We start from the raw sequence: 15996 nt of genomic DNA on the forward strand, positions 1-15996 counted from the left end.
TGTCTGGTTCCGCTCCGCTTCCCCAGTGATTTGGGGGTGATCCAGTCCAATGCAGAGGGTTTCTCAACCTGGTTGAGATATACTTTGAGATGCTGCCCCAGGCGTTTCCCACGGACAGAAGCAAAGTAGGTTTCATGATATCTTTGCTTTCTGAGAGAGCCTTGGCCTGGGCAAACCCTCTATGGGAGACGCAAAAACCTGTTCTCTTGAGTTACCCAGAGTTTGTGGCTTCTTTTAAAAGGGTATTTGACGTTCTGTCAGAGAACTCACAGTGCTAATGCCCATCTCCGTGCAGCAGTGGCTAATTCCCATTCCGCTTATACCAATGGACATTGTCAGAGAACTCACAGTGCTAATGCCCGTCTTCGTGCAGCAGTGGCTAATTCCCATTCCGCTAATACCAATGGACATGCACAGTGTCCCCGACAGAGGCGAACGAGTTCCGGAACGAACGTGCGCACTCGCACGAACATGTGCGCGCACACCCATGCACACGAGTGCGCACACACATTCACGTCCACCAATCCTGGTGCATGGGGCCCTGTATAAACAGAGTCTCTGCCTGATACCAGTGCTGGATCGTTTTCAGCTTGTTCCTGAGTTCCTGATTGCTGTTTGACCTGTTACCTTGCTCCTGACAAACCCGGCTTCCTTGACCATTCTCCTGGATCACCCCTACCTGTTATCTAACTTTACTGATTATACAGACCTTGGCTTGGATTCTCTACTACGGCTCTGCTTCCTGATTCTGTACCTCGCTGCCAGCCCGCTGCCATCCTCTGCTTGTTCTTGACTACGAACTTGCCTTCCGTTTATGTACCTTGTTGCCAGCCAGTTGCCAACCTTTGCCTGTTTCTGACGTTGCAGTTGTTCCTGAATCCATACTTACCTGCCTGGCTTCTGCTGAACAGTTCTGGTGATCAGTCTTCACGCTTTAATCCAAGAGGATCCTGTATCTCCAAGCTCCAGCTTTCAGCCTGCAGGCACCTGCACCCTTTCGTTGCCCCAGCACTCCCTGTCCTCACTACCAGGGGTGTTGGGACCGGAACCATGCAAGAGGCCACCCTCAGCATTTCGGACTCCGCTGTAAGGTACGTGACAGTACGATCCAGCCAACATGGAGTCCGAAAAGGGGGCCTCACCTTTGGAAGCTCTGTGCCAGCAGATTGCGGCCCTTACCCAGGCAGTCCAGGGCCTGTAAATTGGCTATCGTCAACTTGAGCAAAGAGTGGAGTCATTGTCTCCAAGCACCTCAACTCATCAGGCGGCCACAGCATCTCGGCCCTCTGGCCCAGCAGCCTCAGCATCAGCACCTGCAGTAGTGGTGCCACCCCCAGAGCCTCAAGTTCCCACTCCAGAGAGGTTTTCGGGGGATCGTAGCAAGTTCCGTGCCTTCAGAAATGCCTGCCAGCTGTACCTCCTGCTACAACCCCTTACCTTCTCTTTGGAGAGCACTAAGGTGGGGTTCGTCGTCTCACTACTCCAAGGGGAACCCCAAACTTGGGCTCACCACTTATTGGAACAGGACAGCCCTCTGTTAGACACTATGGACTCTTTTCTAAATGAAATGACCAAATTGTATGACGACCCTCAGCATGCCACAACCGCAGAGGCCAGTCTCTATGCCCTCCAACAGGGTCGTAGGCCAGTGGAGGACTACGTAACAGACTTAAGGTGGTGGAGTTCCGATACACTATGGAACAATGCCGCCCTCCGCTATCAGTCCCGCATTGGACTCTCTGAGGCACTGAAAGATGAGTTGGCCCATGTTGGAATTCCCAGTTCTTTGAAGGACCTGATCCAATTGTCCATCCAGATAGATCGTCGTCTAAGAGAGCGGAGATCTGAGAGAACCAGCCAAATTCGACCCACATGGATGTTGCCTAAAGTTCCTAGCAATCCTCCTATTCCTGCCTCCCATGTACCTACTGCCACCTCTGAGGCTCCGGAACCAATGCAGATAGGCCTGCTCCGTTCACCACTGTCACCAGAAGAAAAGCAGCGTTGGCGCCAGAACAACCTCTGCCTCTATTGTGGGGAAGCCGGCCACTACAGCTTCCAGAAGGAACACTCCGGGTCCAGGCTACAATTGATTCTGCTTAGTTGATCATGCCTTCGTCCTGCAACACAACATTCCATTAACGCCCAAGCAACAACAACTCTCCATACGGCTAGCAGATGGGTCAAATATCAAACCTGGGCCTATTACTCATGAAACCCAACCACTATCCGCTAACATACTACCCAACCATCAGGAACTACTATGCCTGGACGTCATCTCCTCACCACTATTTCCAATCATTCTGGGGAATGCCATGGCTGCAAGCCCATAACCCTCAAATTAATTGGGTTACTGGTGAGGTGGTCTTCCAGTCTACCTACTGTCTCCAGAACTGCCTCAAGGCCTTCCACCATATGGTCCCAGTCATCGGCTGCTTAAAATCTGCATCTGAGTCCCAAAAACTGGTCCCATCTGTATACCATAACTTCCTGGATGTATTTTATAAACAGAAGGCGGACACTCTCCCCCCTCAACGGGTTTATGATTGCCCAATTGAACTATTACCAGGGGCAGAAATTCCTTTTGGAAGGATCTTTCCTCTGTCGGAACCTGAACTCTTGGTCCTTAAGGAGTACATTGACGAGAACCTTTAGAAAGGGGTTCATCCGACACTCCTCTTCTCCAGCTGGTGCTGGAATATTCTTCGTCGAGAAGAAAGATCATTCCCTCCGCCCATGTGTGGACTACAGGGACTTGAATAAAATTACAGTTAAAAACCGCTATCCTCTCACACTGATCCCGGAACTGTTCCAGAGACATTTCGTTCGGCGAAGATATTCACAAAGCTGGATTTACGGGGTGCCTACAATTTAATCAGAATCCGTGAGGGGGATGAGTGGAAGACTGCTTTCCGGACACGCTTTGGCCACTTCGAGTACCTGGTTATGCCATTCGGACTCATTAATGCACCAGCTACTTTCCAACATTTTGTAAACAATATTTTTAGAGACTTTTTGGACTTATTCGTGATTGTCTACTTGGATTATATTTTTATATTCTCCACCTCCCTAGAAGCACATCGTGACCATGTGAAACAAGTTCTTCACAGATTGAGACAAAACGGACTTTACGCTAAAGCCAAGAAATGTGAGTTTCACTTTCTCGGCCTGGTAATATCAACTGGGGGTGTGGCAATGGATCCTCAGAAGGTCTCAGCCATTATGTCCTGGCCACCCCTAACCGATAAAAAAGGAGTACAAAAGAGTACAACGTTTTATTGGGTTCTCCAATTTCTACAGAAAGTTTATCAAAAACTTCTCCAGTATCATAGCACCTATCAGGCAGCTCACAAGGAAGCAAAGCCATTTTCAATGGACTGCAGCAGCTCAAGCTGCATTTGACAAATTAAAAGCGTTATTTACCTCCGCCCCAGTGCTAAAACATCCTGATCCTGCCTTGCCTTATACCCTGGAGGTGGATGCATCGGAAAATGCTGTGGGGGCCATCCTGTCCCAACACCAAGGACCTAAGTCCTTAATGCACCCTGTGGCTTGCTTTTCCAAAAAATTAGGTTTATAGGAAAAAAATTATAACGTAGGGGACCGAGAACTCCTGGTGATAAAATCGGCCTTGGAAGAATGGCGATACCTCCTAGAGGGAGCAGCACACCCAATATTGATCTTCACAGATCATAAAAATTTAGAATATCTCAGGACTGCCAAGCGCCTCAGACCCAGATAGGCAAGATGGGCTCTTTTCTTTTCTCATTTTAATTTCCATATTACCTACCGGCTAGGGTCTAAGAACATCAAACCCGATGCGTTATTCCGCATGTTCACGGAGGCTGAGGTTTCATCCCCACCAGATACTATCCTGCAAGATGGGAATTTCTTATTAACCCAATCTAGTTTTGTGTCACAAATCTGTCAGGCATTCCTAAAAACATCACTACCCCCAAGTACAAACCTCCAAGAAAAGGATGGGCTCTTCTGGCGAGGAAATAAAATTTTTGTCCCTCAAAATCTGCACAACACCACCCTACAGGTCTGCCATGATCTCGTGGCAGGTCACTTTGGGGGTCACAAGACTATGGGCCTAGTTCAAAGGCACTTCTGGTGGCCCAATTGAGACCACTGCCTATCCCTGAAAGGCCATGGGATAAGATCGCAATGGACTTCATTGTCGAGCTCCCTCCCTCTGAGGGATTTTCATCCATCTTCGTGGTAGTTGATTGCTTTTCTAAAATGGCACATTTTATCCCCATGAAAGGGACCCCGTCAGCAACCGAGATTGCCAGGATCTTTATTAAAGAAATGACATTGTTTCTGATCATGGAGTACAGTTCACATCAAAATTTTGAAAATCATTATGTGAAGCACTAGGCATCACACTTTGTTTTTCCTCAGCCTATCACCCCCAGACCAACGGGCGGACTGAACGTACTAATCAAACGTTGGAGCAGTACCTACGTTGCTTCTCCTCTTTTTCTCAGGAAGATTGGGCCTCATTACTGTCTTTGGCAGAATTCGCATTCAACAACTCTACTAACTCTGCCACAAATCAGTCGCCATTCTTCTCCAATTACGGATTTCATCCCTCCTTTTTGCCAACGCTTGTACCAGACTCTTCTGTACCAGCTGTCCAGGATAGATTGAATTTCTTTGTCACGAACAATCGGGTGCTTAGAGAAACCATCTCTAAGGCACAGGAAGATAATAAAAAATTCTTCGATAAGAGAAGAAGGGGGAATTGGACTGGTGACCGTGTATGGCTTTCAACTACAAACCTGAAACTGGCATGCCCTTCCAAGAAACTGGGACCCAGATACTTGGGGCCCTTCCCAGTTAAAAAGATCAATTCGGTAGCCTATGAATTTGAACTCCCAGACTCATTTAGGATCCACCCTGTATTTCATGCTTCACTACTTAAGCCCGAGGTACCAAATTCCTTTCCAGATCGTGAGGACCTCCAGAAGCTATAATGGTGGACGGGGAGGAGGAATTTGAAATTGAAGCCATTTTGGATTATAGGAAATGACAAGGGCAGAACCAGTATTTAATCAAATGGAGAGGCTTTGGCCCAGAAGTAAATATCCATTCGTCATTCCAGTTGGATTAAGAAAAGGGCTAGCAGCGTCCAAAAGGACACTGGCAATGTGGCTGGGTAAAACCATTAAGAGAGCTTATCAGGAAAGAAGCCTAGAACCTCCATCAAGTGTGAAGGCACACTCCACAAGAAGCCTGGCAGCGTCCTGGGCAGAGTTCATGGGTGTATCCCCAGAAGTAATTTGTAGAGCTGCAACATGGTCAACATATGGCACATTCCTGACCCATTACAAAGTAGATCCGGCAGCCCTAATGACTGTAGAATTTGGTCGTGCTGTACTGACCAGAATGGATAATTAATAAAATATTATGTCAGCATACCCTACCTTGTGATTTTTGGGCATGCTACATCCCATACGTGTATGCTGTCATACTTGTGTCAGGAAAACGGAAAATTGTATGCTTCCTGACGTTAATTTTTCTTTCCTGATACATAAGCATGACAGCATACAGGTCCCTCCCTTGTGGGCTTCGCATTTGAGTATAGTTACAAGAATGCCGCCTTGGGGGTGGTGACTTATTTAAATATAGTGTAACCAGTCCTGATTGGGCGAGGGGTAGAGCCTATACCCATACGTGTATGCTGTCATGTTTATGTATCAGGAAAGGAAAACTACCGTCAGGTAAGTATACAATTTTCCATTTTAATGACTTAGCCTTTCTTCGAGAGAAAGCCAACACAAGAAATTATGACCGCACAATTAATCTTATTACTACTCTATACCTATTTTTTTTTTCATTATAATATTCTATTTATTTATTTATTTGTTTTTTTACACTAAAATATGACTTGCTTTGTTATGCCTATTAAATCACTAGCCTTCGACATATATCCTAATGTCAATGTTTATTTTTGCTGTTATACATTGCTTAATCACACAAGATTTGCAAACAGTATGTTGTATACTTTGTTCACATTCTTGTACTGTTTTTTTTTTACATTTTGATAAAATCTTTATTGTGGAGACATTTTTGGAACTGTGATTGCAGATTTATACCAGTTCACATGCATCATATTGTTATATATGATCCTTTGCGATGCCTCCATGTAGCGACCTATTAATTTTTAAGCATATAATTGTGTTTTAACACTTGTCTGTTTCACCACATGTACTTTTTTGACACTATTAAAATGTATTATTTTACTATATATTTTGTCACCCTCCTGTGCCTTTAAAGTCCCACCCCTAGGGGGTAAAATAGTATTTCTACATTCAAGGGATGTTGGCCTATTCAAGCAGATAACAATCACCGCCAACTTTTTTAATATATACTGTATATTAGAGGTCGACCGATATGGGTTTTTCTCTGGCCGATGCCGATATTTACAAATCGCGGTGGCCGATGGCCGATATGTGATGCCGATTTTTTTGGGCCGATATATTAGGCCGATTTTTTTTTTTTTTTCTTTTTTTTTTTTTTACCTTCATCTCATAAAATCTAACAGTTAGACCCCTTTCACAATGGGGCATTTTTCAGGTGCTTTTGGGCTAAAAATAGCACCTGTAAAGTGCCTGTAAAACGGCTCCCCTGCAGTCTCAGTGTGATATCCCGAGTGCTTTCACACTGAGGCGATGCGCTGGCAGGATGTTAAAAAAAGTCCTGCAAGCAGCATCTTTGGAGCAGTGTATACCGCTCCTCCACCACTCCTGCCCATTGAAATGAATGCGCACCGCTGCCGAAGCGCCTGCAAAGCGTTTCGGCAGCGGCGCTTCAGGGGTGCATTTAACTCCTTCCTCGGCCGCTAGCTGGGTTATAAGCGCCCTGCTAGCAGCCGAATAGCGCTGCTAAAATGATGGTAAAGAGCCGCTAAAACTAGCAGCGTTTTACCATCAACGCATGCCTGCTCCAGTGTGAAAGCAACCTTCAGTGATACGGAAAATTTTTTACATTTAAACATTTATTAAACAAAACAAACCTCCAATCAGTTCACTTGTATGTAGAATTTAGATTTAAAAAAATATAAAAAAACCTCTCTTAAATATTAAATACACAAAAACAGGTAATTAAAACTTCTGGATGAAAAAAAATGGGCTAAATTCACTGCTTAGTTTTTTTTTTAATTTATTAGTGTATTTTTTAAAAAAATTGCATTTGAAAGACCGCTGCGCAAATACCGTGTGACATAAAATATTGCAACAACTGCTATTCTATTCCCTAGGGTCTCTGCTAAAAAAATATATATAATGTTTGGGGGTTCTAAGTGATTTTCTAGCAGAAAATACAGGATTTTTACTTGTAAGCAACAAATGTCAGAAAAGATTTAGTCTTTAAATGGTTAAACTGAGAGCTTCTACACACAGAGCTCAGTTCATTCATAAGTGTAAACATTGTATCCTTCAGGTTCTTTTTATCAGATTTGGCAGGCTGCCCAGAGAGGGGGAGAAGTCGCTTCACACAGGCAACTTGCACTGACTTCTATTACAGAAGTCTTTTGCAAGTTGCGCTGAAGCTATATCGGCTTTTTTTATCAGCACAATCGGCCGATGCCGATTAAGTAAAAAACACCAAATATCGGCCGATATATCGGCCGGACGATATATCGGTCGACCTCTACTGTATATATGGAGAAGAGATTTACCTAATTTTAAAAGTGTACAAAACTTTTCACGTGTATAATTATCCAAAGGAAACAGTGAAGGCTAATGTGAATCTGAAAAATTAATGCCATGTAATAGAAAAAATGGCAAGCAATTTGTTAAAGAGAAATGCCACTAAATCCTGGTATCAGTATTTAAGTTTATTCAGCCCAGGTTCACACTGAGCTGCGGGTATGAGGTTGTGCGATTGCAGCTGAACTCGCACGATTGCACTCCTGCATGTCAGTCCCGATTTTGGCGGCAATTTCACGGACATCTGTGTGGGTTTCTGTACAGATGTCAGTGGAAATCGCACACCAAAATCACAAAAAGTAGTACAGAAACGACTTTTTGACATTGGAAATGCAGCATTGCACCGATTAAGACGGTGCCATTGCCGGAAATTGCTGCCGATTTGACATGCAATTTGACATGTCAAATCGCATGTATAAATGCACCAATGTGAACCAGGGCTAAGTGGATAATAAATCTGTGTTGTATGCAGTAAGCCTGACTGAAAACTCCTTAAAGGGTAACGCCACTTTCGTGGGGGAAAAAAATAGCAAATAAAGAAAAAATAATATACCATATACAATTGCGACACAAGTCATATTATAATTGAATGTTAATAAAAATTACCTTTCCTTTTCAATCTACAGCTCCGTAATTTTCTGAAAATGCAAAGCAATATGGCTACCTGGAGGTGTTCTGTACACAGAATGTGTATAGAACCCCCCCCAGAAACATAATTTCCTGCTTGTGATTGGCTCACCAAATTTCCCAGAAGTCTGTCCCAAGATACAAGTCAGATTTCAGGCATCTCCTACAACAAAAAATGTAATTTTGGTGAGATACTTCCAATAGGAAATCACGGCTAAAGGGATGCAGGCCCAGCAGCTTTCCTCATTAGAGCCCTGCAGGTGCACAGCTGATTGATAATTATGAAACCACTCCCATTAGACTCACTTTCCCACTTGGACACAGACAAACACACATGGATTTCTTCAGAATAACAAAAGGTAGCAATCTGCAAGAAATTTTGTTAAAATCCCTGCCATGTAAATAGAACAGCCAGAGGGGAATTTTTTTTTCTCAACAAAAGTGGAGTTACGCTAAAGGCATAGTGCACCTTTACCAAAAAAACTGCCTCTGCAGATAAGGGCTATCTGTAGATAAAAACAAGCTGTGCAGCTTTGACCAATGTTCAGTAATGCCCTCGCCATATACGTAGGTCATGTACGTACCTCATAAAGCCTGACTGGAAAACTTCTGGGATGTTGCTAACGTTTCTAAGAGATGCCTAGCTGTTACTGTTACTTAATGGCGGCCCATCCATAGAGGGCGCACGGGCGCTGCCTCCCCTCTCCATTCGCCCGGCCCCCTGATCTACATATCTGTGGCGCCAGACCATGGATTCCAATGTGGCAGGCTGTTTTTTTTTAAGAACCTGATTAGAGTCAGAGGCTCTAATAGGCTTCAAAAAAGGGTGAGCTCGGAGCGCAGAGCATTGCGCTTCAAGCCTACCCAGTTGTGTGATCATAGCGAATTCATTTTCTCTATTCTCACACTAAAGTTCCTCCCTGCCAATCAGGAGGCATGTCTGTGAGACCTGTTTCCCGATTGGCCAAAGCGTTAGGCGATCCTATTAGATGCCTAGCGATTTGGCGGAAGACACATGGCGGTGGAAGCTGGAGAAGCGGACACACTGGAGCCGCCGCGTCCGCTGCCCACACTCCAGGAGAGGACACTACTGCCCCGCCGCACGAGCGGGTAAGTGCCGGGGGGGGTGTTGTTTGTTTGCCGCCCCCCACAAAGAAGAACCCACCAGCCCCCACTGCTGTTACTTCACCATCACAGGAGCAAGTTCTTTTTTTGGTTCAAACCCCCTCACCATGTGCTTTATCTTCCCTGATACAGTAGCTCTGAGCTCAGCATTTGAGAGCTCAGTACTGTGATGGAATAGAAAGTCTATACCTCTGTTAATACAAGAAAGTATTTTGCTAGGTTTAGAAACTGCAGCTTGGCATTGCATGTTATTATTACGCTTATGATCTATTAGAACACCCAGATCCTTCTCAGCCATTCACCTGCTTCCCAGTTGGACTCCCCCTAGAATGTATGCTACATGCATGTTTTTAGCCCCCAAGTGCTAATTTTGGATAATGGCTAAATTTGGAAATTCGGAAATAGGGTAATGATTTAGCACTGCAGTATGTGACTGAGTGGTCGCCTCATCCTTTAAAAAGACTGTACTGTACCTCATTTCTGTACAGCCAATACCAAGTCTGTACATAGATTGCATGTCTTGTGCTAGACTTTGCAGAAAGTACAGCAAAAATTGTTGCTAAATTTATCTGAATTAATACAAATTTGGTCCTGTAGAGAGTTCAGTTAACATTTGCTAAAGCTAATTATACTGCATAATAGAGGGGAATCTGACTGTGGCTGCACTAAGTTCAGATACTGAGAGTTGGTTTTGCAGACATATTTATAAATACAGCCTGTCATTCATTCATGTTACAGAATATCAACCATTACAGCATACTTATGCTGTCATCAGTTTCATATTCCAAAGGCAGAATATAGATGTGCTTTAAATGATCTCAGAACAAATGGCTGCATTTAAATCTGGTTCTCAATGGCTGTTACTCATCTAACATATGGAGATGGGTTTTATTTTGTGATGTACATAAACCCACGGGTCCTTATACAACGTCAGCTTTTTGGCATTTGCAAAATCTTCCCACTCAACATCTGAGAAAGAAGGTCTCAAGTAACATAGTATGTAATAGGTTTTAAAAATGGGATAATGGGACATTTATCTGACAGTGTGATTGCTAAGGAATGCTTGTAAACCTAATTCCACTGCAGAGGGTTATTTTGATAATCCTGTTAACTTTTCCCTTAGCACGAGTACACAAAACAAGGAACATGGAACTGTACACTGAAATCAGAAATCTTGATTGTTCTGTAGTAGCTCTTAAACAAATAAAATAAAAGTAGTCATGTACTAAAAGCTTGGGCGGCCTACAGCTCAGATTGTGTTGTAATCCTCATTCTTTAACAGATCTGCATGTTTGGCTAACACTGTAAGATCCAGAAGATTATCACCCAGGGTTTGGAAAAAATGGGCAGATGCAGCAAACTACCAATACAGTTGGCACCAGTGGTGCATTAGTGGCAAGAACTGACTTTTATCATTATAAAATCTAAAATATTTTGTACCTCCAATCTTTTGTTCTTTGCACTTAAAATTCAATAAAATAAGACTGAAAAAAATATATATATTGATATTTCGTGCAAAGTTCTACCTTTCCTGTTTAAAAAAATTCACAGTATGCTAAAACATCATCAATATCATCAACCCCACAATCTGGTGCTCTCTATTATGCTTATTCCTTTCAGACTTTGCAAGATCACATTCTAAAAGCTGCCATACATTACTCAAATTGTGGGCAATTTTTGCTGAATCGGATGAAATTCGAGCTATAAGTGCCGCTGTTAGAGCAGGGTGGAAAATTGTTACCCAAACAGTGACTGCATCCAATAAGTACATCCACTGTTTGGGTAATTCTGAGAACCAATGGTGCTGGCTGTCAAAATACAATAGCTTTAAGGAGAGGTTGGTCCATCTATGCTGTTCAGCAGGCTGAACAAAAGGAATGTATAAATGTGTGGCCAACTTAACCCTCCCCTTTTGACTAATGATGTTGTAGATTACCTCATTAAGCAGTACAAAAGCTCATGGGATGAGAGAGGTGGGCAAATGGGCAACCATGCTCATGCTCTAGTGGGAATTGGCAGCATAGAACCTCCAAGTTTTTGGGCTCCTAGGGCACTGTTGAAATGAATAGATAATGCATGCAAGCACATGGAAGGGCCAGGTATGATGTTCAGCATACCACAGGTACAGTCTAAAGCTGGCCATATGCTATTAGAATTTTGTTTGAATTCTTTTATTTTTAAAAAACGTTCTTTTGATTTTCTGTTTCAATGTGTTTATTATTTTAAGAATACAAAAATTTGGACAGACTGACCAGCTTAAAAAAACATCCATACAAAGAGCAAAACATGAAACGCACTGTGAAAACATATTTATAAAATGACACAGCTTTAGTACATCAAACTCAAAGAAGAACAATTGCCTCTTTAACAGAGCCACTGTCAATAATCCTGGGGGAGTTAGAATAGCTGTTAGTTGACATAGACCTAGATTTTCCTTCTATGCGTATATTGATGATGCCCCTGACTAAGCTCCATTGGCAGAGTGAAACGCACTGGTGGCATGGCCTGGTTGGAGCCTGGGCTGAGGCTTTCATGCACCATTTTACAGTTTTTTGAAGAGACGTGCGACTTCCAGGACTTTTCTATTAGATGTCTAGAGCTGGGATGAGCTCTGTCCTTGTCCGCACTGCAAGTGGTTGCTACATAAGAGGACCCAGTGGAGCCTTGAGCCGCACCTGTCAATTTAGTTTTGGTCATATATTGATGATCAGACATGAAAATAATCAATGTGTCCCTAATATCCTTTAGGTGTTCTAGAAATACTGAAAGCTGGCACTAACTGATACTGACAAACAAAAAAACAACCAAGAGTGAAAAAAAAGGGTAGCTAGGACCTCAGCATAGAAAAAAGAAAAGACAGAAAGGGGAGAAAAAGAAAAAAAAGAGTTTGAGAGTCGCCCCTTCAAGGGCAAAGGCCCGAACCACTAGATCAGCCTTTTTCCAATAGGGTGCCCAGGTACCCTGGGGTGTCTTCAGGTTTCTTCAGGGGTGCTTTGGCAAACTGCCTAAAAATTGCCCAAAAATTGTATACAAGCCAGAGGGTGGATCAAGCCTGCCTTTTAGTTACACAAAGCCACAGGTTTTCATTGTGCACCATTACAACCTTCTAGCCCCTGGCATCGTAACAACTAATTATATGATTGGTTGATAAGTAGGACGTCAGGTGCCTGCGCAGCATCTTTGTTTGCCCCTCCCCCACTCCTCTCCGTCAGCTATGGGGTCACATTAGCTAAGTGAGGGAGAGAAACTGAGGGAGAAGAGAAACACTGGAATACTAGTCAGTACCAGTGTGCAAACATGTATTTGCTTTGGAAGAATAAATGCCCTCTAATATTGGGTGTCCTATGTGTGTGGAAGATGTTGCATTATGTAAAACTATTAGTTTTTTATATTTTAGAATGGGGTGCCTTGAGATTGTGCAGAATTTTAGAGGGTGCATTGACTAAAAAAAAGGTTGGAAAACACTGCACTAGATTACTATATTCATTCATTCATTACTATATTCATTCAAATGGTTGCAAATAGAGCAGCCAAGGATTCCATGTCTTCTTAAATTTAGTCTGTTTGTCTTTAAGACTAGCACTTGTGCAGTATAATCCAGGACAGTTTATTTTTCATTATGGCTAGGTGGACCACCACTCTCTCGCAATAATCATTTTAGCCACTATAAATAAAAAAATAGACACTGTTTGTACTTGGGGTCCCCCCAACGCTCATTCAAAAGTGTAATTTTAGTGGTTTTGGGGACTTTCACATTCGTGACTGTATGAAATGAAGTGAAGGCCCTGATCCAAAGCCTTCTAACTTTGCGGCAAGTCCACCACACATGAAACATAGTAGCCTTCTGTTGTTCTTTTTCGATTTTATGATCATTAGTGGGCGGCCAAATCAACATTAATTTTTAATTAATGATGATATAATTTGAAGGAGCATAGTGGAAATGTTTTCTCAAATGAATGAATTTCTAACAGTGCATGTGGTTTTCATTTGGGAAAAGTCCATTCATTGAAAAGTTGATTTTTAAAGTAAATGAACATTTTCAAACAATTTTTGTCAATCAAAGAATGTACTGAAAAATTTAGTTTGAATGCTCACATGAATTTTGGAATGAGCATGCCATCAGCTTAAGCTAGCATGTGGCTAGCATAAGCTGATGGCTGTTACAAATGTTAGCAAGTCTACTCCTCAGTTGGATCTTCCATGCTATGTATTTTATAAAAGCTGATATTGATGGGAATCAGTGTATCTATTTTTAATGAAATATGGGATGATTGAGATCAAATCTACTTTTTCTTTCAGTTTATGGACATAACATGAAAAGCAGCAATGATTTCATTGGAAGGATTGTGATTGGTCAGTATTCATCCGGCTCCCCTGAATCAAACCATTGGCGAAGAATGTTAAACTCGAATAGGACAGCAGTGGAGCAGTGGCACAGCCTGAGATCGCGGGCTGAGTGTGACAGAGTCTCCCCAGCTTCACTAGAAGTGACGTGAGAGCCCCAGAAGTGATGTCACCACGCTTACTCACATCGGATTGGAATCAACTATTTCAGCTGCTTCTGATTAATGGCAGCAGTTAGCCTATGTGCCTAAGTTAATATTCATGATGCAAATCACGTGTTCAATGTTGGTCTGATCAACTTTGTTCAGGCAATATCTCAAGATATGCTGATTATTGTTATAACTGTCATGGCATTGCGCACTCATCTGACTTTTCATTCCATCCACTATAGAAAATGTCGATTTGGAGCTGCTTAAGAATTCTAAAAGTTGATTTAACATGTTAGTTCATGAAAACTATCTTATTCCATTTTGAAGGAGGCATAGATATCTGTGATCTGACTTGTGAATGTGGAAAAACATCTAAAAATAACACAAAAAAAATCTAAAATATGTGGCACCTATCTGAAATGCAGTTTTGTCCTTATACATGTTGAACACTATACCTGTTGATGTATGTGTGTGAGTATGTATAAACACAATCTATATTTATATATTTGTTTCTAAAGTACAAAACTACAAATTTGTATTTATACAAATTGATTTAAAGTTATAGTGATATATATACAGATATACATATATGTGAAAATTATAAATAATATTCTAAGAGTATATGTGTAGAAGTTCCTACAGGCAAGAGACTCTGTATTATTCATGAAATTACACATGAAAATTATTGGTTATTTTAAAGAGCTTGGATCTAGGCTTGTCACTGTAGGTACAACTCACTGATAAATAAACACAAGAATTTGGTCTCTTTCCTGTACACAAGAATGATTATTCTATAACAGACCTTGAAGCCTAAAAAAAGCCACAAAATGTAGTAATTGTATATTTAATACACATGTAGTCTAAGAGTGCATATTTCTTGATAAATAAATATATTTATTTGTGCCATTAACAACTTGATTGTGTGCAACACTTGACATGTACAATCAATGCATTGATTAGTATTTTTTTATAAAGGATAGCTGTTATTGTTTAGATCAGTCCACTTCTACAGTGGGGAAAATAATTATTTGATCCTCTGCTGATTTTGTAAGTTTGCCCACTTACAAAGAAATGAAGGGTCTATAATTTTTATCATATGTGCATTTTAAATGATAGAGACAGAATATCAACCAAAAATCCAGAAAAAAACACATGATACAAATGTTATAAATTGAGTTGCAGTTAAATGAGTAAAATATGTATTTGATCCCCAAGCAAAGCATGACTTAGTACTTGATAGAGAAACCCTTGTTGGCAAGCACAGAGGTAAGACGTTTCTTGTAGTTGGTGACCAGGTTTGCACATATCTCAGGAGGGATTTTGGTCCACTCTTCTTTACAGATCTCCTCTAAATCCTTAAGGTTTTTTGTCAAATTTGTTTATTGAATTCTAACAATTAGTATACATAAGTACATATGGTGGCAGCAAAAAAAAATACCATATATCACATATATGGTAATAATATTGAGTTGTAGTTCCAACATAAACTAAAAGTAGTTTAACCACTTAATATCCGCACTATAGCCGAATGACGGCTACAGCGCGAACCTGAATTCCCGATGACAGCTGATCACATGATCAAAACAAAAGCTCTGTGATCGTTTTTTTTTTTCTCCTGTCGCTGACAGTGCGAGGAGAAAAAAAAGCCAATCACCGGCTCATCAGCAAGGGACATCGGTCCTGAAGAGGAGGAGACAATAATGCCTCAATTGTGCCACCAGTACCCCCTGCCAGTGCCACCTGACAGTGCCCACCAGTGCCACGTGTCAGTGCCCATGAGTGCCACCTATCAATGCCTACAAGTGCCACCTATCAATGCCCACAAGTGCCACCTATCAATGCCCACCAGTGGTGCCAATCAGTGCCACCTAGCAGTGTTGCCTATCAATGTACCAGATCAGTGCCCATTATTGCCACCAATCAGTGCCCATCACTGCAACGCATCAGTGCCCATCACTGCCACCTATCAGTGCCCATCAGTGCCGCCTCATCAGCGTACATCAATGAAGGAGAAAAATTACCCTTTTTAAAAT

General features: G+C 42.0%; 1 protein-coding gene across 3 annotated transcripts in view; it reads left to right on the forward strand.

Annotated features, from left to right (window-relative positions):
- SYT17 (synaptotagmin 17) overlaps positions 1-14855 on the forward strand; it is a 489562-nt gene extending 474707 nt beyond the window's left edge. For 2 of the 3 annotated variants that reach the window (XM_073591116.1, XM_073591117.1), the window contains exon 8: positions 13770-14853. In XM_073591116.1, the coding sequence (XP_073447217.1) occupies positions 13770-13966 (197 nt within the window). In that variant the 3' untranslated portion in view covers positions 13967-14853. Of the gene's footprint in view, positions 1-13769 lie in introns of all 3 variants that reach the window. The other variant, XM_073591118.1, reaches the window with a different exon arrangement.
- Positions 14856-15996: the final 1141 nt, after the last annotated feature.

This window comes from Aquarana catesbeiana, linkage group LG06, assembly GCF_042186555.1.
Source record: "Aquarana catesbeiana isolate 2022-GZ linkage group LG06, ASM4218655v1, whole genome shotgun sequence".
Classification (NCBI taxonomy): Eukaryota; Metazoa; Chordata; class Amphibia; order Anura; family Ranidae; genus Aquarana; species Aquarana catesbeiana.